This window comes from Malassezia globosa (genome assembly GCF_000181695.2).
Source record: "Malassezia globosa CBS 7966 chromosome Unknown mgl_sf_3.1, whole genome shotgun sequence".
In the NCBI taxonomy this organism is placed as follows: Eukaryota; Fungi; Basidiomycota; class Malasseziomycetes; order Malasseziales; family Malasseziaceae; genus Malassezia; species Malassezia globosa.
In genome coordinates this window covers 233,570-255,727 of record NW_001849871.1, presented here as the reverse complement: position 1 = coordinate 255,727, position 22,158 = coordinate 233,570, and the positions used below count along the sequence as shown (strand labels likewise).

At 52.7% G+C, this 22,158-nt stretch overlaps 13 protein-coding genes across 13 annotated transcripts; 6 read left to right on the top strand and 7 right to left on the bottom strand.

Moving 5' to 3' along the window:
- Positions 1-230: 230 nt before the first annotated feature.
- Positions 231-2,183, bottom strand: MGL_1435 (uncharacterized protein; the record flags this gene model as incomplete). The annotated part of the gene is made up of 1 exon (XM_001731200.1): positions 231-2,183. The coding sequence occupies one exon, from the start codon at positions 2,181-2,183 to the stop codon at positions 231-233; it is 1,953 nt and encodes a 650-aa protein (XP_001731252.1).
- A 267-nt stretch (positions 2,184-2,450) lies between these two features.
- Positions 2,451-3,179, top strand: MGL_1434 (uncharacterized protein; the record flags this gene model as incomplete). Its single annotated transcript, XM_001731199.1, has 1 exon — positions 2,451-3,179. The coding sequence occupies one exon, from the start codon at positions 2,451-2,453 to the stop codon at positions 3,177-3,179; it is 729 nt and encodes a 242-aa protein (XP_001731251.1).
- Positions 3,180-3,387: 208 nt separating this feature from the next.
- Positions 3,388-3,855, bottom strand: MGL_1433 (uncharacterized protein; the record flags this gene model as incomplete). The annotated part of the gene is made up of 1 exon (XM_001731198.1): positions 3,388-3,855. The coding sequence occupies one exon, from the start codon at positions 3,853-3,855 to the stop codon at positions 3,388-3,390; it is 468 nt and encodes a 155-aa protein (XP_001731250.1).
- A 457-nt stretch (positions 3,856-4,312) lies between these two features.
- On the top strand, positions 4,313-5,260 carry MGL_1432 (uncharacterized protein; the record flags this gene model as incomplete). The annotated part of the gene is made up of 1 exon (XM_001731197.1): positions 4,313-5,260. The coding sequence occupies one exon, from the start codon at positions 4,313-4,315 to the stop codon at positions 5,258-5,260; it is 948 nt and encodes a 315-aa protein (XP_001731249.1).
- Positions 5,261-5,350: 90 nt separating this feature from the next.
- On the bottom strand, positions 5,351-6,310 carry MGL_1431 (uncharacterized protein; the record flags this gene model as incomplete). Its single annotated transcript, XM_001731196.1, has 1 exon — positions 5,351-6,310. The coding sequence occupies one exon, from the start codon at positions 6,308-6,310 to the stop codon at positions 5,351-5,353; it is 960 nt and encodes a 319-aa protein (XP_001731248.1).
- A 156-nt stretch (positions 6,311-6,466) lies between these two features.
- Positions 6,467-7,117, top strand: MGL_1430 (uncharacterized protein; the record flags this gene model as incomplete). Its single annotated transcript, XM_001731195.1, has 1 exon — positions 6,467-7,117. The coding sequence occupies one exon, from the start codon at positions 6,467-6,469 to the stop codon at positions 7,115-7,117; it is 651 nt and encodes a 216-aa protein (XP_001731247.1).
- Positions 7,118-7,609: 492 nt separating this feature from the next.
- Positions 7,610-8,191, bottom strand: MGL_1429 (uncharacterized protein; the record flags this gene model as incomplete). Its single annotated transcript, XM_001731194.1, has 3 exons — positions 7,610-7,707; positions 7,757-7,969; positions 8,026-8,191. 3 exons carry the CDS (start codon positions 8,189-8,191, stop codon positions 7,610-7,612), a joined length of 477 nt encoding a protein of 158 aa, XP_001731246.1.
- A 327-nt stretch (positions 8,192-8,518) lies between these two features.
- Positions 8,519-8,965, top strand: MGL_1428 (uncharacterized protein; the record flags this gene model as incomplete). The annotated part of the gene is made up of 1 exon (XM_001731193.1): positions 8,519-8,965. One exon carries the CDS (start codon positions 8,519-8,521, stop codon positions 8,963-8,965), a length of 447 nt encoding a protein of 148 aa, XP_001731245.1.
- Positions 8,966-10,736: 1,771 nt separating this feature from the next.
- Positions 10,737-12,431, top strand: MGL_1427 (uncharacterized protein; the record flags this gene model as incomplete). Its single annotated transcript, XM_001731192.1, has 1 exon — positions 10,737-12,431. One exon carries the CDS (start codon positions 10,737-10,739, stop codon positions 12,429-12,431), a length of 1,695 nt encoding a protein of 564 aa, XP_001731244.1.
- Positions 12,432-12,925: 494 nt separating this feature from the next.
- MGL_1426 (uncharacterized protein) lies at positions 12,926-13,675 on the top strand (the record flags this gene model as incomplete). Its single annotated transcript, XM_001731191.1, has 1 exon — positions 12,926-13,675. One exon carries the CDS (start codon positions 12,926-12,928, stop codon positions 13,673-13,675), a length of 750 nt encoding a protein of 249 aa, XP_001731243.1.
- A 37-nt stretch (positions 13,676-13,712) lies between these two features.
- On the bottom strand, positions 13,713-15,110 carry MGL_1425 (uncharacterized protein; the record flags this gene model as incomplete). The annotated part of the gene is made up of 1 exon (XM_001731190.1): positions 13,713-15,110. One exon carries the CDS (start codon positions 15,108-15,110, stop codon positions 13,713-13,715), a length of 1,398 nt encoding a protein of 465 aa, XP_001731242.1.
- Positions 15,111-15,476: 366 nt separating this feature from the next.
- Positions 15,477-19,010, bottom strand: MGL_1424 (uncharacterized protein; the record flags this gene model as incomplete). The annotated part of the gene is made up of 1 exon (XM_001731189.1): positions 15,477-19,010. One exon carries the CDS (start codon positions 19,008-19,010, stop codon positions 15,477-15,479), a length of 3,534 nt encoding a protein of 1,177 aa, XP_001731241.1.
- Positions 19,011-19,301: 291 nt separating this feature from the next.
- MGL_1423 (uncharacterized protein) lies at positions 19,302-21,431 on the bottom strand (the record flags this gene model as incomplete). The annotated part of the gene is made up of 1 exon (XM_001731188.1): positions 19,302-21,431. One exon carries the CDS (start codon positions 21,429-21,431, stop codon positions 19,302-19,304), a length of 2,130 nt encoding a protein of 709 aa, XP_001731240.1.
- Between the last annotated feature and the right edge of the window lie 727 nt (positions 21,432-22,158).

Below are 22,158 nucleotides of genomic sequence, written 5' to 3'. Positions count from 1 at the left end.
CGCCGTCCATACACCGACGGGCTTCCCTGGCTCTGGATCAGCTGTTTTCCCCGACGGCGGTAGCCATAGAACACGCGAGTTGTTCTCATCATCCACAAACTCGTCGCGAGAACCCAGTATCTCCGTGTCACATCGTGATGATGTCGTTCCCCGCCGCCGCCGAGGTGAGGGCGCAGCTCCGTTCTCATCGTCGTCAGCACTGCGCACATCTGCACTGGGGCTTGGCAGTGTCACACCAGCGAACGTAGGTACTCGGTTAGCGCGTGAGTGATCTCGGCGATCGTCTCGCCACCGGCTCCTCGGAGCTCGTGCTCGTTGTCGTAATGCGTAAAGGACTCGTCCAGCTCATCAATGATCTGTGTCCATGTGTTTCCTAGTCGTCTTCGGATGTGCGCTTGTGCATCGTCATCCTCCATCATGAGCCATGCCAGTACATAGTTCGCTCGTTCCAGTACATGCCAATAGCCTGAATCGATCTTGTCCGCATATATCGCTTCCTGCACGTCTTCTTGGCGTGCCCCTGGCATCGCCGCATACTCTCGGCGTAGCCGCTCAAATTCAGGCGCCATCGCGGCTAACGGGCGACGCGCCGACTCACGTAACGCAAGCACCTGGTCGATTTTCCCGTACTCTTGCTCCATCAGCTTGCTGAGCAGCCGCACACGTGCTTCTGACTCGCTCGGCAAGTTGTACAGCATGGCCTCCAAAATACCGAGAATGGCTGCCAAGCTCCCATTGTCCAGCGATCCCATTCCAGAGGCATCAGAGGCGCTCTGCTGAATGGGTCGCATAAGCAGTGCTCCTAGTGCTTTGAGCCCACCAGCATCGACAAGTCGCTCACAAGCCGATGCACCTCCGCCGTTCTGCGTGACGGCCCACAACAACGTAAGTGCGCCTGTGCGCACGCGCCGCTTTCTTTTCAGTAGAAGTAGCATGAGTTCAACGCCTTCGCATTCGAGAAACGTCGCCCGGTTCACCACGTCCAGGAGCAAGAAGCCCATGGCGTCCACGAGGTTTTGGAAGTACTCGATCTCGTCCGCATCGTGCAACGGTCGATGCAAATACTTGGACATCGCACGCAGGAGTGCATCGACGCCACCATGCTTTGCAAGAACTTGCCTCTGTTTTTCGTCGTCAACCAAGCACAGGACAAGCAATTCAGCGGCATACGCCTGGTTCTGATCGACGCGCCCGGGACGGAGGATCCGCTTCAGCAGCCATGGAAACAACACTTCGGTGTTAATATGTCTTGTCTTAAGACTCTCCAGAATACTGAGGATGTAGTAGACGGCCTTTGCATCACTTTCGTAGTGCTCCATCTGTCGAAGATCTGCATTTTCCTGACTGGGCGGTGCATCGTTCAAGCGTATCAAGTTCGACAATAGCAGATCTGTTACGTGATGTTCAGCGAGCGCAAGCATCATGGCCTCTCTAGCGTTTCTTGCCTGTGCATGCATCTCGTCGGTACTGCCTTCCAGACTCACGACATCGTCGTCTACCAGCTCGGCTATCACTTCCATCGCTGCAGCCGCAATATCCACGTTCTCATGCGTTAGGAGACCCACCAGACTGGTTGCCATTCCGTGCTTCACAAACGCTGGGTACATCACAGCCACGTTCGTCGTCAGCACGACGAGTTCGCGGATAGCTGCATCCAGATCCACTTCTGAATCAATAAACCTGTGTGGATTATCAGCATGTTTCAACCGCATCTCCTCATTCTTATTGATAGCTTTCTCCAGCTGAACAAAAAGTCGACGGGCATGGGCGGCGTCATCTTCGGCATGTTGTGTATCATCTGCCACATTGTGCTCCGTGTCGCGATGTAGAATGTCTAAAATCTGTTGCTGTTCCGCATTCAGCCCACCCCCAAAGAATCTACCTCCCTCTTCATCTTCATCATCTGGCACATCTTGTACATCTTCCGTTGCGTACTCGCCGTCGTCGTTGTCGTTGTCGTCGTCGTCGCCGCCGCCGCCCTCGCGTTCGATCTCAAGGTCCTCGTCAACCGTTGTGACGCGCGCTCGTTTGGCGTGTTGCGTCGCAGGCGCCTCATGTTTATCATGGTCTATATCCACCACACTTCCCTGTGCATTTGGACCTGGCGGTGGTGCCGTCCATTTGCGCTTATTGATGGCTGACGCCGGTACAGACGGTAGCTTGAACAATTTGCTCACATCCATCGCTCCACGCGTAGTAACGACAAAGGACGAGTTCGTCCATGTTGGCTAGTCCTGCTTTTGTTGATGTGGAGATACCGCCTCATGTCACTTGCATTTCGTCTCTCGAGCCAGCGCCAGTGGCGACGCGTCATAAAGAGCTTGTAGCAATCTATTTTTATTTTATTATTTTTTCGTTGTGAGAAGGTTGTGCTACGCATTTGGATCAGCTTGTTTCTTCCTGAGTTTTGTGACCTAAGCCAGTATTCCGAGCTTACTTGCTCCTTTACCATGGACGCTGCTCAAGGAGATATTTATACACCGTTCTATTACTGGGACAACATTGCGAATAAGTGGGAGTTTGACTACGAAGGCTTTTACAAGACACATGGATACCCCGAGTCATCCACAGCTGCACGCCAACGCGCTGAGCCAACAAGCGCTGAGCTGTATCAACAGCAGCTTCAATCATCAGTATATGACTATGTGCCAACAAGAACAGGGCGTAGCACACAAGTTAAGGTCGCAGGAAACCTTAAGAAGGGTGAGACGCGTGAGACTGTGATTCGCCGTGCGGCTGGAAAACTATGGGAAGACCGCTCACTTTTAGAGTGGGATCCATCTCATAAACGTCTATTTGTGGGTGATTTGGGCAACGATGTGCACGATGAACACCTTGTTCGGGCTTTCCAAAAGTACCCATCATTCTCTCGTGCGCGTGTTGTGCGGAATAAGAGCGATGGAAAGACCAAGGGCTATGGGTTTGTCGCGTTTGCTGACCCAGAAGACTTTCTCAAGGCGTGGAAAGAGATGGATGGCAAGTACATTGGCTCTCGGCCTTGCCGACTAAAGAAGGCCGAAGACAATATCAAACCCGTGGAAATCGGTGCACGGAAGGATAAGTTCCTCGCGGCCAACGCCAAATACAATGACTACCTGAACAAAGCGCGCAGAGGTGGCACCGTTGGTCGACACCTCCCACGTACGAATGGCCTCCCGAAGCCTTACTCGAAGAAGTAGAGCATGTACTGGGCAAGTGAAAGAAAAAAAAGTAGTACTGACAAATAAGATAGTTGAAATAACATGCATGTACGTATTGCCCTCAAAGCATAGTAGCATCATTGGAAAGCAGGCGTAAACCCACCAAACATTGACTAGCACCTGAAGCTACAGAGCAAGGCCATTACAAGGAAGAGAGAACAAGGAAAAAAAAATGCACAATTGCACTTTAGATCTTCTCCTCCTTAAGACCGTCCTTCCAGAACACAAAGTATGGCGTCACACCATCCTCGCGGTAGTTCAGGAGGGCCACCATACCATCGGGGTTCATCGACTCACCCGTGTAGAACTCCCAATCGTTGAATTTGCCGACAACCTTCTTCGCAAATTCAGCTGCCTTCTTCTCAAACTCTGGCACACGCTCAGGTTTGGTCTCCTGCAGGTTTTGCTTGATCGTCTTCATGTAGCCCTTCAGGTACGTCAAGTAGCTCTTCTTGTCGAACGACGTCGCCTGCAGACGGAACGAGTGCACCAAGTTAATCACTTGCTGCGCACCATTGTCCAGTGCCTCCTGCTGCTCCTCAGCCGATGGGTTTCCACCAATGTCCACATCACCGTCCTGTACAGTGATCATGGCACCGTCAACCTCGTACACAATGTCGTCAACATCGACGACGCGGAAGCCGTCCGACACCATCTCATCGCCACTGACCTTGTCCACGTAGAGCTAGACACGGTCAATACTCCATCGCTTTCACATACCTTCATTGCCTGCAAATTCCTGAAGAGGGTAAGGAGAAGGAGCGCGCAGCTGAAAACGATCTGTTTCTGCCGTAAGCATCCCTCAACCTGCGAGACCCTCGGCCGGGGACACTAGCGGACAGTTCAGCACCCCGCCTCTGGTCTCCCCATCCACCCCTCTGTGCAGCAAAAAGGAAAATAAAAAAATTTTTATAAAAACGAAAAGCACGTCAAATAGAGGAGCGCGCTTTCCACGCACGTGGTATGGCATTGGCTACGCGCCTGTCTTGAGGGCCCAGCCCAACAGCAGCTGCGCCCAACTAAGCCAAACTTTGCCTTCGGAAACCGACGAATCATTGCATGCGTTGGTTGAGGGACACATTCATCGTAACTCGTTGGGGCCGCTTTGCATTATGTCGTCTCAGGTTCTAAAGTGTCTCTCTGCCGCGCGTTCAGAAGCGCTGCGTGATGCTTTCGAACACTTCACACACACTGCGAGCGAATCGTTGCGCATCGTGTACTCGACGCAGCCAAACTGGCCGTTGCGCTGTCACGCATCCAAGCTGTCATCGTTAGCAAATACAACGACAGCATCACCATTGTTGCGCATTGCTGTCCTCGATTCCTCTTTCAACCCACCCACACGTGCTCATGCTGCTCTTGCATCTTTGCCACGCGAACAAGACATACCCTTTGACGCGCACCTTTTAATCTTTTCTGTGCGCAATGCCGACAAAGGCCGCGGCCGTGCTGGTGACGCCAGTCCCCTCGAGCGACTAGAAATGATGGAGCTCTTAGCGTACGAACTGGAGACACACATGTTCAACGTCGCCGTTGCACTTGCTGACGAGCCTTTGGTATTCTCAAAATCGTCTCTCGTGCATGCAAACGTCAAAATCGATGTGCCTTATCAGTTGTGCTGGCTTGTTGGTAGCGATACCATTACACGTGTTTTTCATCCACGCTATTATGACTCAGAAATGCATTTCGCTGCCTGCTGTCGCCGGTTTTTCGGCGACGAACACTCTGCCATGTTGTGTGCTGAACGTTCCTCTGCTTCTGTCCAAGGCAAGGCGGGTTTACCCAATGCTTCTTTATCGTCATCCGCTCCCGCTTCCTCGAAAGAAGCACAATCACTGCTTGAATGCCCTGGTCCTGCTCGTGATTGGTATGAGTGCGGTGCTATCTCATTGCGCTCTCTTAATCCAGAAGATGCAAGGCATAGCTCGACAGCAGTGCGTCAATTTTTGCGATCGGCGCATGAGAGTCACATGCCCCGCGACCAACTCGCTGCTCAGCTTGGTACGATGGTGCCCGTTGCTCTGGCCGAATATCTATTGTCCCGTCACTTGTATATATAATGATATATGTGTTTTTCTACATGTACAAGTAGCTTAAGCCAACATACTATGTTGGGCTTTGCGTCATTTACGCAGACAAGTCTGAAATTGTCAGTTTGCTCGCGTGTACGTACATTCGTTCCGTAGGGCAGCCTTTTTCGCTTCTAGCAGGAACGTCTCGATATCTTGCCGGCCAGGCACAACTGGCATTTCTAGCTCCTCTGGCAACAATGCATTCATGTATCGCGTCATGGTATATTCTTGAGCGTCACTCGTCGGGGTATCAGACATTGTTGCTTCATTCACAGGCTTTCCAGTCCCATGCTCTCCTTGTGATACGGCGTCAAGATGCAGCGCAACTGGCTCATCACGTGGAATTGGTGGATAAGACTCATTCGGTATTTCTAATGCAGCGAAGATGCGTGAACATCCCTTTTCCCAACCGCGCTGTTCACTTTGCATCTCTTGCTCGAGTAAGATGCCATCCTTCTCGTCGTCATTTCCAAAGTACACACCAGGTTGGTTCTGGAATCGTTTGTACTTTTGCACCTTGCTAGACTCCTTGCCTTCTTCCTGCAGCGTTACAGGATTCAAGTGTTCCTTCACACCAGGTAGATCTTTTGCACGACCATAGTACCGATAGCCGCGCATACCAGGGATCTCTTCTCCATGATCATCCAAGATTCGTGGCACGCCTGTGCGGTAATTCGCTCCACCCAATGCGGCAATCTGGCGTTCCCATTGCCCCTTCTCGCGAAACAAGTGATTAATTTCGTCATTCAAATCCCTCACTTCGTAGTCCGTAAGTCCAAAGTCTTGAATCCGGGCCACTTTGCGCGTAATTTCACGCATCACTTCACCACGCCATTTATCACAGTCACGTACACTGTTGACAGTGGTTATGACTTTGGGCCGGCGCTCATTCTTCCGCATCGGAAGACCAAGCTCCTGAGCCTGTGCCTGTCTAAAACGATATAGCATCGACTGCGCTTTTTCCTGATTGCGCGACATCCTTAGATAGTTCTGTTCGGCACCACCGCCAGCGGAGGTGGTGATCCAAACGCATTTCATGCATGAGGCTGGACTTGGCCACGCGACGGAGGCCTCCAGTGTATATCACGTGATATTTTATGTAGCTGCGGCATGCCCTGTCTGCCGAGAACAGGAAGTTTGTACTTACGCGCACGCTCTGATAATTCTTTTTTGCTTTACCGCCTCAACTTCAAAATGTCCAAGATCCAGGTGTCAGGTGTGCGATCGTCCGTCCGTGATGTGCTGAAGGGCGCTGAAGAAAAGAAGCGCAACTTCAACGAGACCGTCGAGCTGCAGATTGGTCTGAAGAACTACGACCCGCAGCGTGACAAGCGTTTCAGTGGTACAGTGAGGCTCCCACACGTGCCTCGCCCCCGCATGTCGCTCTGCATTCTGGCTGATGCTGCGGACGTTGACCGTGCGAAGTTGATCTCGCTTGACTTCATGACCGTTGATGACTTGAAGAAGCTCAACAAGAACAAGAAGCTTGTGAAGAAGCTCGCCAAGAAGTACGACGCTTTCCTGTCTTCGGACGCTCTGATCAAGCAGATTCCACGTCTTTTGGGTCCTGGTCTCTCGAAGGCAGGAAAGTTCCCCTCGCCTGTCTCGCACGCCGAGGACCTCGAAAAGAAGGTGACTGACGTGAAGTCGACCATCAAGTTCCAACTGAAGAAGGTTCTGTGTCTTGGTGTGGCTATCGGTCATGTCCAGATGACCGAGGACCAGCTCACGGCTAACATCATGCTTGCCGTGAACTTCCTTATCTCGCTGCTGAAGAAGAACTGGCAGAACGTCAAGTCGCTTCATATCAAGTCGACAATGGGTAAGGCTCAGCGCCTTTTCTAAGGGTTTTTTCTGCTCTCTTATTTATGTATTGTGTGCGCAGTACACAACTCTCCAAAAATGCTTGATTTTCCATGTATCCCGAATAAACCATGGCAGATCGCACGCTTGTACCCAGCTTGTCTATAGTAGTATTTGTGGCTTATAGATTGAGTGAGGGGAGCTCAGGATCATAATGGAAAACTCGATTTGACTTAGGACTGTCCTCGCCAAGGGTTGCTAATCGGAGCTTACCAAGATGTAGCTTAGATACATATTTAACCACTATATTAGGCCCATTCGTGCGATACACTCTCATACATGTTCAGTCAAGGCATTTTTTTGATTCTGCTGCTGATCCGACTATGCACGGAATGGGTAATAGAGCGCCAAAGAATCAAGACACCGAGGACATCAAGCACCAACCTTTATGCAAAGAAAGGTGCAGTCGTGCCCATAGATCAGCGAACCAATTTTGGATCTATATTTGTCATCGTCAAGACAATGTGTACACGTTTAGAAACGGCTGAACATCTTCGCACGCTCAGTGCTCTTGTTCTTAATCACCTTGAGCGTGTTGAAACGAACCGTCTTCGAGAGGGGACGGCACTGGCCTGTTTCACGTTAATAAGGAAACGTTCTTTGGCACAAACAAATACGTACCAGCCACAATAATGTCACCCACCTCAACACGGAAAGCTGGCGAGACGTGAACAGCCAAGTTCTTGTGGCGCCGCTCGTAACGGTTGTACTTGGAAACATAGTGAAGGTACTCCCGGCGAATGATAACAGTGCGGGTCATCTTTGTCGAGATAACCTTGCCGCTCAGGAGACGTCCACGGATCGAAACCAGACCAGTCCATGGGCACTTCTTGTCTATAATACCGCGTTAGTATCATTGCCAAAATTCAAGTTGCTTCAATATCACATACCAATGTAGGTGCCCGAGACAGCCGCGCTGGGCGTCTTGAAGCCCAAACCAACGTCCTTGTACCACCGCTTGGCACGAGTGCTCTTGCGAGCAACCTTCGAGTTCAAGAACAGGGGCTGCTTCTGGAAGGCCCTTTCCGTCTGCACACCAAGCTCCACGTTAGACATAGCGACGACTGTTGAGGCGTTTAGAAACGAACGACGTGGGTGTGAGTCTCCGTCGAAGTCAGCGAGCGCGCCGCTGCCCTCCAGAACTGTATTCCCACGTGACGAAACATGGTTCAATACACGTGACCAGCACCACCCCTCCATCACCGTGGCTTCATGACACTGCGTTCGTAAACGGCGTTTCTCTTCTCTAGCCAAGAGCTGGTACGTATGTGTGCATGCACGCTGCCTACGAGTGTGCTAACGTAGTTGTAGAGTCGGCACTGCAGTTAGCAGTTCTTTCGAGGAAGCACTTGTTTTTTTCTTTGTTTTTACACTTACACCATCATGTCTGACGTTGAGGAGACCCCTGTCGATGTCCAAGTCGAAGAGACTGAGGCCGCCCCTGCCCCTCAGGGTGGCTCGATGAGCATCGAGGACGCCCTCCAGCAGGTGCTCAAGAAGGCTCTCGTGCACGACGGTCTTGCTCGTGGTCTGCGTGAGGCCACCAAGGCTCTCGACCGCCGTCAAGCTCACCTTTGTGTGCTGTGCGAGACCTGCAATGAAGCTGAGTACGTTAAGCTCATTGAGGCCCTCTGCAACAAGCACGACATCAACCTTCTCAAGGTCTCGGATCCCAAGACCCTTGGTACATGGGCCGGTTTGTGCAAGATCGACCGTGAGGGTAACCCACGTAAGGTCGTTGGCAGCTCGTGTGTAGTTGTGCGTGACTACGGTGAGGACTCAGAGGGTCTGAATGTGCTTCTTGAGTACTTCAAGAGCCAGCGCGCTTAAAGTGTGTTGCGCATGGTACGTATGACGAGCTTGAGGGAATATAAGTACGAAAGCCTATGTGCGCGTGTTCAAAGTGGTCTATATCAACGTGTGACCTTGAATTATTCACAATTCTCGGTGCATGTGAATGATGCGGCTCTGATTCGTGATTTGAACTATCAACGCCGGGATTGTTGGGTCATTGTCAATCTATTTTGATTTCGTGGCATGCGCGTCAGAGTGGCCACAGTTATCTTTGTCACTAATTCGCCAATGGCGTTACATATTCCCTCTGGATTGTTTGTAACGTGAGACTAACGATTCACAGACGTATCCTTGGTGCCCATGTGCTTTTAAAATGTGACGCCGCGTATATGTACATATACGATATAGGACTTTAGTCACTTCTGCCATTCAACAAAAATGAAGCATCTCTGCCGAAGCGCGTCAGTATTTGTAGGTCAACTAGCGGTGCTGTTTGAAGGAGCTGATTCATCGGCGATGCCGCGGTGGAGAGCGTTCGCGTAAAGAGTGCATGCCGGATCTATGCGACGCAGCATTGAGAGCGCATTCCAGCCACACAGTACCTGTCACGTCCAAATCTTGAAGAGTCTGTGTTGCCGCTATATCAGTGTGACTGTGTTGACGCCGTCGATCTGGCTTGTGCTCGCCCAATCTAATGGCAGATCGAGCGTCTGAGTCAGACTTTTGTGACGATGGCTCAAGCAATACATGAACAGAGTTCGGAGATATGCGCGTGATACCATACACAGGGATATCCGCTTCGAATCTTTCTGTCTCCGTATCAAAATACACAACGCGAAAGGCATGTCTTGTCGTAGGACGAGATAGTGCTGGGTCCGCAAGGTACAGCAAGTTGGCTACTTCTCGCAGTGTTGTAGAGGGCCTGTTTTGTTAAGAAGAGGTCGGTAACTATAAACATACCATGCGTAAATTTGAATTTCACCAGGTATATGTCGACTCCAAGAAAATTCTGACAATGAACTAGTTTTGTAAGACAGCCGGTCATCTTGTATATCTTACCGGAAATCTGCTCGTGATACTACACATCGCAACAGAAACGGAGCGAGCTACTGTGTGTGGGTCATGTGTGCAACCAATAACTTACATCTTCCTCTGTCTCCGGCTCATGAGTTGCCATCGCCAATTATGGCTACGACAACAATTCAGAACGTACTTAAGTTGGATGGTGCGCTCGTCCACAAACCGCCTCCGGATGGCGAGTGTATCACGTGAGCTACCACTCGAATGAAACAAGACACATCGCGTGCCTGGGCTCCATAGGTCCTCATGGACTGCATTGCGGCATTTCATGCCCGAGAAAGTTGTTCGAAGAATAGTAAATAACATATAAGATGACCAGGGAATAGATTAGGTGCATCTTGACTATGCCTAATATCAAGCACATCAGCTGCGTCAAGCCTGGACGCCCGAATAGGTCTGGATGGAACAGGCCTACCTATGAAGTAGTATTCGGACGTGGAGGCTCGCTTGTTCACATCCCATAACAGGCTCATCACGAAGGTTGTGACATGACACAAGCATGGATGGACGGCACATGCCAGCCTTAGCGTACTAATTGCACAAGATTGCATTACTGCAAAAGGGGAGTGAAAAGGCATATAAAGATCTAGTTTGCGTGCGTTAAGACGCTGGTTTTGTTATCCCCCACGCATCGTTCAATCCACACTCTGTGCCTTCCTCAGGGAGGATAGTCGCATACAGCAACGCACTAGAAAACAACTTATTTGTGAGACGGCAGAAATTTAGCATGAGAAGATCCCAGGCTCTGAACTGTGGCGATGTTTTCAAAGTTGATACACAGGAATCTGGACTCGTCTCTATGACGTCGATTGCCCCGTCCTTACCGCCGAATCATCGGGATACTTGCTTCTCCAACAGCCTTTCTTCGGATGAAAAAAACATTTGGGATTTGTGTGATTCGTCATTTTTTGACAATGCTTGTCGTTTCGAAGCCAGAGACCCATGGGCTTCCGCAGGTGCTTCGAAAATCGCAGTCGGATCGCTGCCTAAAGCGTTCGACACGTCATGGCTCTCCGATCTCATGTCCCAAGTGAAGCTTCCATCAGCACCACCAAGTACTGATGGCGAAGTTGGGCACGAAAGTGATTCTTCTTCGCCCATTCCGCAAGCACTCTGGCAACAGCTCGCTTCGCCATTTCAATCGCCAAAGGCAACTACGTCGAAAATAAACCCAGCAAAGGATTGGTTCGCGCGGGACGCGGTCAATATAACTAAAGCTCCAACATTTAGTCCTTACAACTATAATGGCGATGCACTTGGCATTTATCCGCGTCATCCCGCGTCGACAGGTATACTGAAGTCATCTTATTCGCCGCACGTTCTGTCAAGTGTGATTGTGAGGGGATTGGAAGTTCACGTCACCGAGGAAGATCTGGTCCTTCACTTCACACGCCCACCGTCCTGGCCTGACGACCATCCTATGAAGCGCATGCATACTCATGTCCAGAGTATGGCCGGGTCTACGGGACAACTCCCAACCCAACCCGCGCCATTCAAAGTCTATTCTGCACGAATTATTCATGAGTCACCGCATAGAATAGGGCGCGTTTTTGGTTTTGTTCGCCTTATCAGCAAAGAGGAATGCGACCGTGCACTGGTCGAACTGCAACATACGCATCTGATACCTAAGAGGCCACCACATTTCCCTTTGCGTTTGTGCCTTGGTTTGGCTGCCGCTCCGCCAGCCACAGAATACCAACGACGTGGTAATGCAAAGGCACAGAAACGCTGGCATGAGAGCATGTTTGCATATTCAGAGAGGAACCGTGCTCGCTCCGCATCAACGATGTCGTCCCCATCAAAACGACCAACAGACGTCTTTGGTTCGCGCAATCCCGCCCGCTTGGCATCGACGCCTGCACCAATTCGATCTGAGTCTGCATCGTCTCCATCGTCGCGATCAACAACGGCATCTACTTCTATATCTGCATCTACATCAACGTCAATGTCTTCGTCCTCGATGACTAGCTCTACGCCGAACCAAGCATTTTCCTCTGAGGGCGTGCCCACTGTCCTCACATTTGTGTCTGAGTTCACAAAGGAGAGCGACTCGAAGGAGCAGCCACATTTGGCTTCTGCTCTTACTAAGGCACATGCATCGAGTGCATTGGACCCTACCAATACAACTGTGTTTGTTGGCAGTCTATTTTCACTGGCGACGGAAAATACCTTGCGCACGCTGTTCGCTCCCTACGGGCCCATCCAGTCGATCAACATTCCTCGCGGACAAGATTGCGGTTTTGTCCAGTTTGCAAGTAAACAGGACGCGGCTCGTGCTATTGCCGAAATGCAAGGTTTTCAGATCGTTGGTGGCGGTGCACTGCGCTTGAGTTGGGGTCGAAGTGTAGGTGAGAAAGCTGCGGCTCGTGCAGCTATACGTGCAGGCCTACGCTGGGTTGAAGATTCTACAATCGTGCCTTGATGCACGTGAATATGTCCGTGCGTATGAAATGCCATTGCCCATACTCCATGAGTTGGTGGGATTTTTTTCGACTTGAGCTTGGGACCATGCTCAAGACACCGCCAAATTTTTGGCAGGGATTTATAAGTCTAATATCTCCGTAGCTCCATTGCTAGCCACTCCACTCATGCCGTCACCACCAGTGTTGGTGGACGGATTGCTACTGGTATTCGTACATGGGTTCGTAACATGCGACAAATCTGTTGGCAACTGACAGCGTTAGATTTAAGGGTAGTGCGGAAACAACCTTTGAAGGATACCCGGATAGGCTTCGACACCTGATCCTCGAAACATATCCTAAACTAGATGTGCATGCCCTCATATACCCAACGTACGAAACCCGAGGCTCTCTTCGAGAAGCCGTCGATGCCCTAGTCGGATGGCTCACGGTCAAGGTAGCAGAATATGAATCTGAATTGCAGCGAAAGTATTCAGTTGCGCTGTGTGGTCACTCGATGGGCGGCATTGTGTGCTTGGACTCAGCGTTGGCGATTCGGCGAAGTGCACCGGGAGGTAAGATGCCATGGCCATCAGTTTGCGGCGTCCTTGCCTATGACACACCATTTCTTGGTTTGCATCCACATGTATTCAAGCACCAGCTCTCGACGTATCATGGCTACTTGGATTCTGCGATGAAAGTTGGATCTGTTCTGGCTCCAGTGACTGGCGGCTTGGCCACGATGTGGAACGCACGTACGACAAATACTACATCATCCAACTCGTTTAGTCGACTATCGACTGCATCATGGATTGGGATTGGTACTGCTGCAGCTGCCGCGATTGGCGCAGCAACAACTGCAGCCATTACTCGATCTGATCCTTTTCAAGACTCATACCGCTGGGTGTCTGAACATATCACGTTTGTGAAGCACTTGTGGGATGGTGAGGCGCTCTCATCGCGCATGTCGGACTGCGATGTGCCATTCCACTGTTTCTACACGACTCTGGCTGGCGAAGACGCGCGCCCCTTCATCTTACTGCCGCCATCGAAGGCTTCCTATGCGAAACACTTCTCTCCCCTCGAGTTACATGCGAAAGATGAAGTAACGGCGCATATCTCTATGTTTTCACTCACAACGAATTCTTCGTACTTGACTATGGGTCTAGAGTCTGCCTCTCACTTGACTGAATGGATCCCGCATATGGGTGCACAGTGCGGGAAGTCTGATAGCAGAGTCCACGTTTCAGAGAGGCTTGAAGAATGAATTTATACACATACATGGTTTGTATATAAAGAAGCACTCAGTCCACAAGTACGATTAAATCGTAATCGGCCAATCCATACCAAGCCAGATCACGCATTGGATCGTCAAGAGGAAGAACAATAGGCTCAGGCGATGCTGCCATCACAGCATACATATTGGCTGATTGACACGCACGCAACAGAGCTACGAGACGGCGGTGTACTAGCCGGCAAGGCGCTGTCTTCAAGAACGCCTCGATGGAGGCTTTCTCTTGCAAATGTACCAGATCTGATGATGTAGGTACAGAGGAAGAATGTATATAGTACAGTTGGATAAGCTTATCTTGCAATGACGACGTCATCTTCGCTGATGATACTGCTGGTGTCAACGAGCATGTTGGTGGATGACCATGTTTTTCCACCAGGGCATCATAACGCGGATCGTTGGGTTTGGGTCGAGATATGTAATAGCGCTCAGCGTCGATACGTTCTTCTTGAGTAATTGGTGTGTGATTGAAAGAGACAAGTTTCGCAAGACGGCTAACAGCCTGGATACGAGCTTGACGCTCATCGACATCAGAGGGGTGGAAGACTAGTGACCAAGTGGGAGAGTCAAGGCACGACTCCAGTACTTGCAGATCGTCGAAAGTAAGAGCGCTGCCTGTGAGGTGCACATCGCTCAGCACAGGAAATTTTTGTGAAGAAAAATTGATGTGTGTGATAGGATTATCTGTGAGAATCAACTTTTGGAGTCGTGGCAGAGGCGAAAGAGCCTTGACGATGTCCTCCCAGGAGCTAAGCCGATTGCCCTCTAAATTGAGTATCTGTACGAAGGGCAGGTATGCCGCTGTATCTGCAGTCGCGAGGGTATCGATTTCATTGTGGGCGAGCTCAAGTGAGGTCAGCTTTGGCATCACACTTCCTAGGACCAGTATCTGGGCCCAGTCCGTGGCTGTATCGCCCAAAGAGAGGTGCGTTAATTGTTCAAATGCCAACGACACCTGCGCTAGCTCTGGCTTTTGAAGACGAACATGCTGCAGCGTGAGACGATTCAGAGGAAGTGTGCGCGTTATACGCGCCACTTGATCCCAGGAAGAGAGAAGCGAGCGAGACATGTCGAGCTCTTGTAGTGCCGGGCAAAGCATCACGCCCTCATCAGCATGCCCGGGAAATGCATGCGAAACATAGACACACGATGCATCATGCATTGTACGTGTTGAAGGACCCACTAAACTTGCCGTACGTAGTGTGTCGAGGCATTGGGACGAGCCGTACTTTTCTTCCAGAGCCTCGACAAACGATGTGCCCCAACAGATGCTGGAAGCACTACTCTGTAAAAATGTACCATGTCCAGGACGGCTAGCATCGTTAGTTTTCTTGCTCTTTTCAACGTCCCGATGATACGGACCAAGTAAAATATCTCGTTCCATCTGGCGCAGTGCCATCGTGTTTGCCATGAAGGATATCATCCCAGGCAATGCCATAGAACGTGCCTTGATATGGTGGCAATGGCCCTATATACATGAGTGTGCCTGTGTATCCATACCGTGCGAGACGACTTCCCACTTTGGGGGACACCGATTTCATACAATAGGAGGAGGCGTGTCCGAGAAGGCCTTTTCAAGGGCTGGCGTGAAACGACTAAGGTATGGACGGCCATACAACGCGCATCTTAAGTGATGGAGTGGAGGTCGAGTCAGGCTCAAGAACTCAAGGACAGATGAAGAAGAAACAAACGCCTTTTTGCTTCTATTGATTGACAAGGTCGTGCTATGTATGCAAAGGAAGGGATGACTGGATAGGGCTAAACATTGCGTCATACATTACGAGACACGGACAACAGTGATGCCCGCATCCATGGAATCATCAAATGCACGCGGTGCGTCATCAATCGGAATGATCGACTGGATGCGTGGGCTGATAACGCCGCGCTGCGCAGCAGTCTTGATTGATTCCAGCGCCGAGCGGCAGTCAGCACTGGCATCGAGGCCGATCCATTCGTATCCAATGGCCTTGCGATCTTTGCGGAAGAAGGAGCGTCGCAGGCTGCGTAGGTGCGATCGGTAGGTTGGGCTTGGGACTGAGTGTTCATCGCCAAAGCACGTAACGAACTGACCCTGACTCGCAAGGATGCGGCGGCAAGCATCGTAGATTTGACGGCCGCCAATGGTGTCAATGACAAGACTGAAACTTGATTCATGCAGAACATTAATGGTCCAAAGTGGCTCACCCGACACGACTTCGGCGGCGCCATTCGCACGGCAAATCGACACACCCTCCGACGTGTGTGGCGGCACCTGAGCGACAATCACCAGACCGAGACGCGATGCCTCTTGCATCGCAAGAAGTCCAATGTTGTCATGTGCATTCAAGATGAGTACCCGCGAGCCCTTAGGCAGGAGCATACAGTGATTCTGCACGATCTGATGCACCATAACACCCGTCGCCGGCAGAGCCGCGACCTGTTCAGCGCTTAGGCGACTTTCTGGTGCTGTGGCGACGAGGTCTTTGTCGATAGTCATGAACTCGGCAAGCGCACCGCATTTGCGCAGGTCCTGCAGACCAAACACAAGATCGCCTGGCCGCAGCTTCTTGACGTCGATTCCGCAATCCAAGATGCGACCGCAGAAGCTGCGGCCAGGAACAAACGGCGACGATGTTGGCTCGCCTTGTAGACGCTCGTGCACGAGAGCACGATCAACGCCGTCGATGGCCACGGCAATGATCTGTACAATCACATTGGTCGAGGATACTTTGCGTGGGGGTGCCATGTGTGAGCTGAGGACGATGGTGCCTTTCCCACCGCCGCGGGCCGGGCCAAAGTCTGATCCGTGCCAGTCGCCACTACTTGGCCGCGCACGGCCGCCGCCAGCCGTGCTCCCTACATTTAGTGAGGACCGACGCGATAGAGTGCCGGTTGTACTGCCAGGCCCGCTGCTGTTGCCACCGCCACCGGCCAACACATCAACGGTCAGCATGGTCGTGCGGTTCTCAAACGCTTCGCCAGCGGGGCGTATCCGACCGGCAGACGTCATAGGCATGCTAGCGGAGCTTTCCGGCGGCGATTCGCCGCTATCGTCACCAGCAGGTAGGTTGTTCATGTTCAAGTATTGGTTCGTGGATGCGCCAAGCGGAGCTTTTTTCATCGCTGATGCCGTGACGGGGTTCATCGCCGCCGCCGAGGGGGGAGGCAGCATTGGTTGCTGCATCTGTGATGCAGGATACTCACCCCCCACGCGCATGCTATTAGTAGGCGAGCCCGCGAAATGACGTGCTTGTTGCTTCGTACTGCTCGACTCAGAGCCGGCATTCCTTGCGCCGCCTACTGATGGATCCGGCGACATGAACGCACGTTGTGACTCTGACCAGACGGTCACAGGAAACGACTGCATGCGTGCGTCTGAGCCGGGATCAGACAGTGGGCCAGGGTGGGGCTGTGTGAGCTCGAAGGAGGGATGCATGGGCACCTGTGGCATCATGGAGCCCATGGCTTCTCGGTCTGTGGGCGACATGAGCATTTCAGCACGAGGCGGCGCATGCAAAGGTTTGTTTTTCAGCGCACCCGATGGCACGATGGCGCCCGGTCGAAGTTGGGCTAGCTGGGGCGAGACAGGATGTGGCATCTGCACAGACGAGTCAGGTTTCGACGATTGGAACAATGTTGGCGCTGCTGCGGGAGGCATGGAACTTGGATGTTGAGCCCTCATATCCGATGATGACGGCATCCATGATGCGTAAGGCGTTGTGGATGGTAAACCCGCCGTCATGCGATCTGTAGCAGCAGTGCCCATAGGAGACGCGGCGGGAGGACTCATCGCAGGACGCTGAGCTGACATGGGTGTAGGGGATGCTCCTCGGTGAGCAGGCGCATAGCCCATGGAAGCTGGTGCTGGTGAGCCCAAGTGCAAGGGTGTTGCCGATGGTGGTGGCTGTTGGTAAGGAGAAAATGACTGCGGGTGTGCTTGAGGTGCCTGATATGCTGGCTGATGCTGAGGCATTGGATGCGACGGCTGCGCGTGCTGAGAAGGCAGAGGGCGAGCATACCCAGGGCTCGTCATGGATGAAACAGGGCTAGACACAGAGCGAGGCATGCCAGTGGGTACTGGTCGTGATGGTGGTTGCATGGGGGAATAAGCAGCTCCATAGGGCGCTGCACGTGCATGAGACCCAGGTGCGTGTGGTGTAGCGGCATAGTTGGGCTGCGTCGTGGGCAGACGTGGCGAAGATGGCTGTGACGACGGTGGGGGCCAAGCTTGCGAGGAATGCACGGGAAGCACTGGAGCACGTGGCACTGGCGATAAGTATGGAGAAGAAGTGGGCGGCACAGGTGCTAGTGGTACGAGAGGCAATCTTGGGGAATGGGGTTGGTGATGCTGCTGTGGGTAGTGCCGTTGCCATGGAGTTGGGCCATAAGGCGACATGAGACCTTGCGCTTGTGGTGGTGGGCCTTGGCGCGCGTGCATCGGGGCTTGCGATGCTGGAGACACTTGCTGAGGAAGATAGCCTGGCCGGGAATACGCAGGCGTAGCACTTGAACGACTGTACGACCAAGTCTGCTGCATCGGCAAGGGACTGCGAGCCTGGTGTGAGGGCTGAGTGCCATCGAGTCGGGAATACATTGGGCCGTGCGACGCAGGCGCAGGACTCTGTGACGACATGGGAGCAGGCTGCACATAAGGTAGCTCTTGCTGCTGTGAATATGTGTTGGGTTTCGGTGGTGGCAACGCAGAATTTTGAGAGCTTCCTAAGCCAGTTGTGGGGCCTTGGTCTGAGGCATAAGACTGCCATGGTGCCATGGACCGACTCGGCAGATGTGACGCCGGTGGATACCCTTGCATGGGAAATGCAGGGTATTGGGCGGAGAGGGAATCCAGTCGTTGCGGCGCCTGGGACTGGGATTGGGGTTGAGGTTGTCCATACGGCGTGGCTGATGGAGATACAGGCACGTAAGGCGTGTGCTGCGATGTAGGTTGCGGCACTTGCGGAACCTGTGTTTGAGGCAAAGACGGTGTGTACATGTGTTTCGGAGGCGTCGGTTGCATGCCTGCATAAGCAGATGCATATGGTGACTTGTTCGGACGTTGTATGCCGTTCTTTGATGGCGTCAGTGGTGGCACTGGCTCTGTGGCTCTCTCAGCTGTTGGTGTTGACACAGACGTAACCTCTTGCACAAGCTCAGGGCGGCGTTCGTACTCACGGCCTGGGTGATCGCTATCATGAGCCGAAGTCGCGAACGGCGCTGTGACACCAGCTGATGGGGCAGTGGAGGTGGACGCCGAGGCCCAGCTTGGCTTTGACTCTGCTGTGAGAGGAGCGGCAGTGGCAGATACGTGTGCATAAGGCTCACTCACAGACATCTGATCGTAATGCGGCACATTAGCCGAATGCGAAGCCCTCACCCTCTGCTGCTCAGACACGAACGGAGCAGGTGTCAAGTCTGACTTGTACGGAGACGATTGCAAGTATCCGAGGGGCTCGAGCTTGGGAAGACTGGGCGCAGGCGTCAGCTCCAACGAGAGCTCGTCTTCGCGTTCCGACGGGTGTGAAAGGCGGCTGTTGCGAACAGGTGTTGTGCTGGATGACGGGTGCTTGCTGGGCGAATATGGTAGCAAGGAGCGGCCCAACTCTGTCACATAGGGCGACGACGACTAGGAATCCTTGGCCGCTGGCGACACCAAGGAGTCTGAGCCGAACAAATGACCATCGATCGACATCGTATTCATAAGAGTGTCAGCCAGTAAGTCATCTGCGTCGTTGTCCGAGTTGAAGGGAAGTGTCATAGACTCACGGGCTGAATCAGACACATGTCGTGAGTGACCATACCCTGCCGACGCACTTGGTGCGGTCGTCTCTGATTCGCGCGCGACCGGCGAAAGTGAAAACGTACGTGTCTCGGTACTGCCACTGGGCGGAGCCATTGCCTGGTCCTTGGGTCGTGTCTGCTCCGACACAGTGCGCTTAGGCGTTTGGCCGGGCGTCGGCGCGTGCAACTGACCCTGTGCAATACGGATGCCGCCCATCATTTGCGGACGGGGACCACGGTTGCGGGGACGATCCAGCATGCGCCGCGCAGGATGATGCGTTTCAGCATCAGACGGTGTTTGGGGCATCGATGGCATTTCCACCGTCGTTTGCTCATCATTTGCACGCTCGGAACTAAGTGTGCGAGAGCCTGGCTCTGTCGAGGCTGAAGCAGGCTCGTTAGCCGTGCCATGCAATTCGCTCCGGTCCATGTGGCCCACGTCGCTGGAGCCAGTCATCCAAGGCGCATCATCGGGGTTGAAGTCCTCCATAATAGAGTCAGTCAGTGAGATTGCCGAGAGGCGATGGTCGTCCAAAGGCCGCAAGAGCGAATGGCCCATGTGGGTCGGTTCATTCCTAGACTTGTCTTGATTCTTGTCAGTGAAGGGCAAAGAAGCCGTTAAGAAACGACTCGGTAAAGTATCCATAGGCTTTTGTGCAGAATTTGACGACGTTGATGGCGCCGTCAAGGTACGCAGCAAAGGCGCCGGCTCCAAGCCAACTGGCTTGAGGCCAGGGCGCGATAATAAGTCACCGGTCTTGCCAAAGCCCGTGCGGTCATGAGCTAGGGGCAAAGACGTCGGCAGCGTCTTGGCAGGACCAAATGATGCGAGCTGCGCGTAAGACTGCATGCGCGTAGAGGGTGAAACATCAGATGTCGAGGCGGATAGAGGGGCAGACGTTTTCACAATGTTGGCCGATGGCCCTGACTCCACGGGTGCTGTGCTTGCCGCTGTTAGTGGTGCTCCCGGTGGCGACGGGAAAAGAGGCGCCTTAGCTTGCGGCGTTAGGGTCTCAATTGGAGCACTGTCTGTCGGCGAAGAAAATAGCGCTGAGGCATCCCAAGACAGACGAATCAGTTCGTCATTATTCATACTGCCACGTTCAATGCGCGGTGGTGGTGTCGACTGGTTTGTTGGACCATGATACTCAACACTCGACTCTGGCTGCGAGGGAATGGTCGGTGTTGTGGACGAGGTAGACACATTTTGCGCATTGTGAGAGACGGACGCCGGAGGGTAACGCAGGTCCTGCATGTTATAAGCGTGCCGGGAATCTGGATCGCCATATGGATAATGTGTGTCTGGACGAGGATCCGCGCTGAATTGCGCTATCTTCTCTCGTGGGGGCGTAGATGTGTACTTGAACGATGTATTCGACTCGTCTTCCTCCGTGACGGACATGAGCGGGCCTTTGTTCGGGATGGATGATGCACCTTGCCAAAGAAGCGGCAGCTCGGATGCATCCTGAGTAAGTGCGATGCCCATCTCAGATGCATCTTGTATGGATTCATCCTTTGTCATGGGTACCCACAAGTACGACTGAGATGTGTTGGCGCCTGTCGGTGTGACAGAGCGGCGACTTGTGTCACGCGCATCGCGAGATTGGCGTTGGTCGTACAAGCGAGAATACGACACGTTCCGGTTCGACGGTGGCGAAGTCGCTGATCTTGGCTTGGATGACAATTTCCGTGCATGCTCGGGCAAAACAAGTGAAGGTGACTCCTGACCCAGACGCGAACTTGGTCGCTGTAGGGATTGCAAGGCTGAGGATGCGCGGTTGCTATGGCGGTCACGGTCACGGCGACGCGTACTTGCATAGTCGCCTACCTCGCTGGATGACTCGCGAGACGCAAGCTCCCGTCGCCATTGCTCGCTAAAGTGCCCCCCCGGTTCAGACGTCGCATCGGAGGCACGCGTCTTTTCCATCAGTTGGCGATTCTCCCACCAACGCGAGAACGGATTTACCGTGTTCATGTCGGGGACCAGCGCGTGCGCATCAGGTAGAGAATCGTCGCGTGAGTGCTCGCGATTTATACTGCGCGTGGATCGGAGCGGCCGCGCGTCACCTGACGCACTTTGTGATAAACCTCGTTTAGACGGGCTTGCAATAAGGTTGCGACGAATCGGCTGGGTCGGCAGGTCCGACGGCGCGTCCACAGATGATGCTGAAGAACGCCATGCTTCTGCACTCCGATCTCCGCCTGAGTACGTACTCATATTGGGTGCATATGTCTGCGATGGACGACCTAGGATAGAATCCAAAAAGGTCGTCTTGGACATCCGAGCAGACAAGAGGCGTTGCGAGACAGGAGAGTGTGTGTGAGAATGAGAAAGGAGTTGTGTGTGGGTACTTGTATGTGTCTTTGTGGTGACGAGCAGAACTAGCCTAGGTAGCTCGCTCGTCCAAATCGATCGAACGCGGGTTGGTCTACAACTGCCTAAGCAAGGAAAAACGAAAAATCTCCAAGGTGCAGCAGCACACGTCTCTGCCAGGTTTTCCCATCGCCCGATGACGCGTAATTTTCTTCGATTTGGCGGGCTCGCGGCATTGGCACGCGTGGACGTTCAGCCCGCATATGCCACGACACATGCCTCGTGACTTTCGATTTCTAGGCTTGCATTACGTCAGCGGGGCTGTCCTGACCACTCCACATCCCCTCTCGGTGAACGGGAACAATCCTTAATCCTCCCAGCCCTCGTT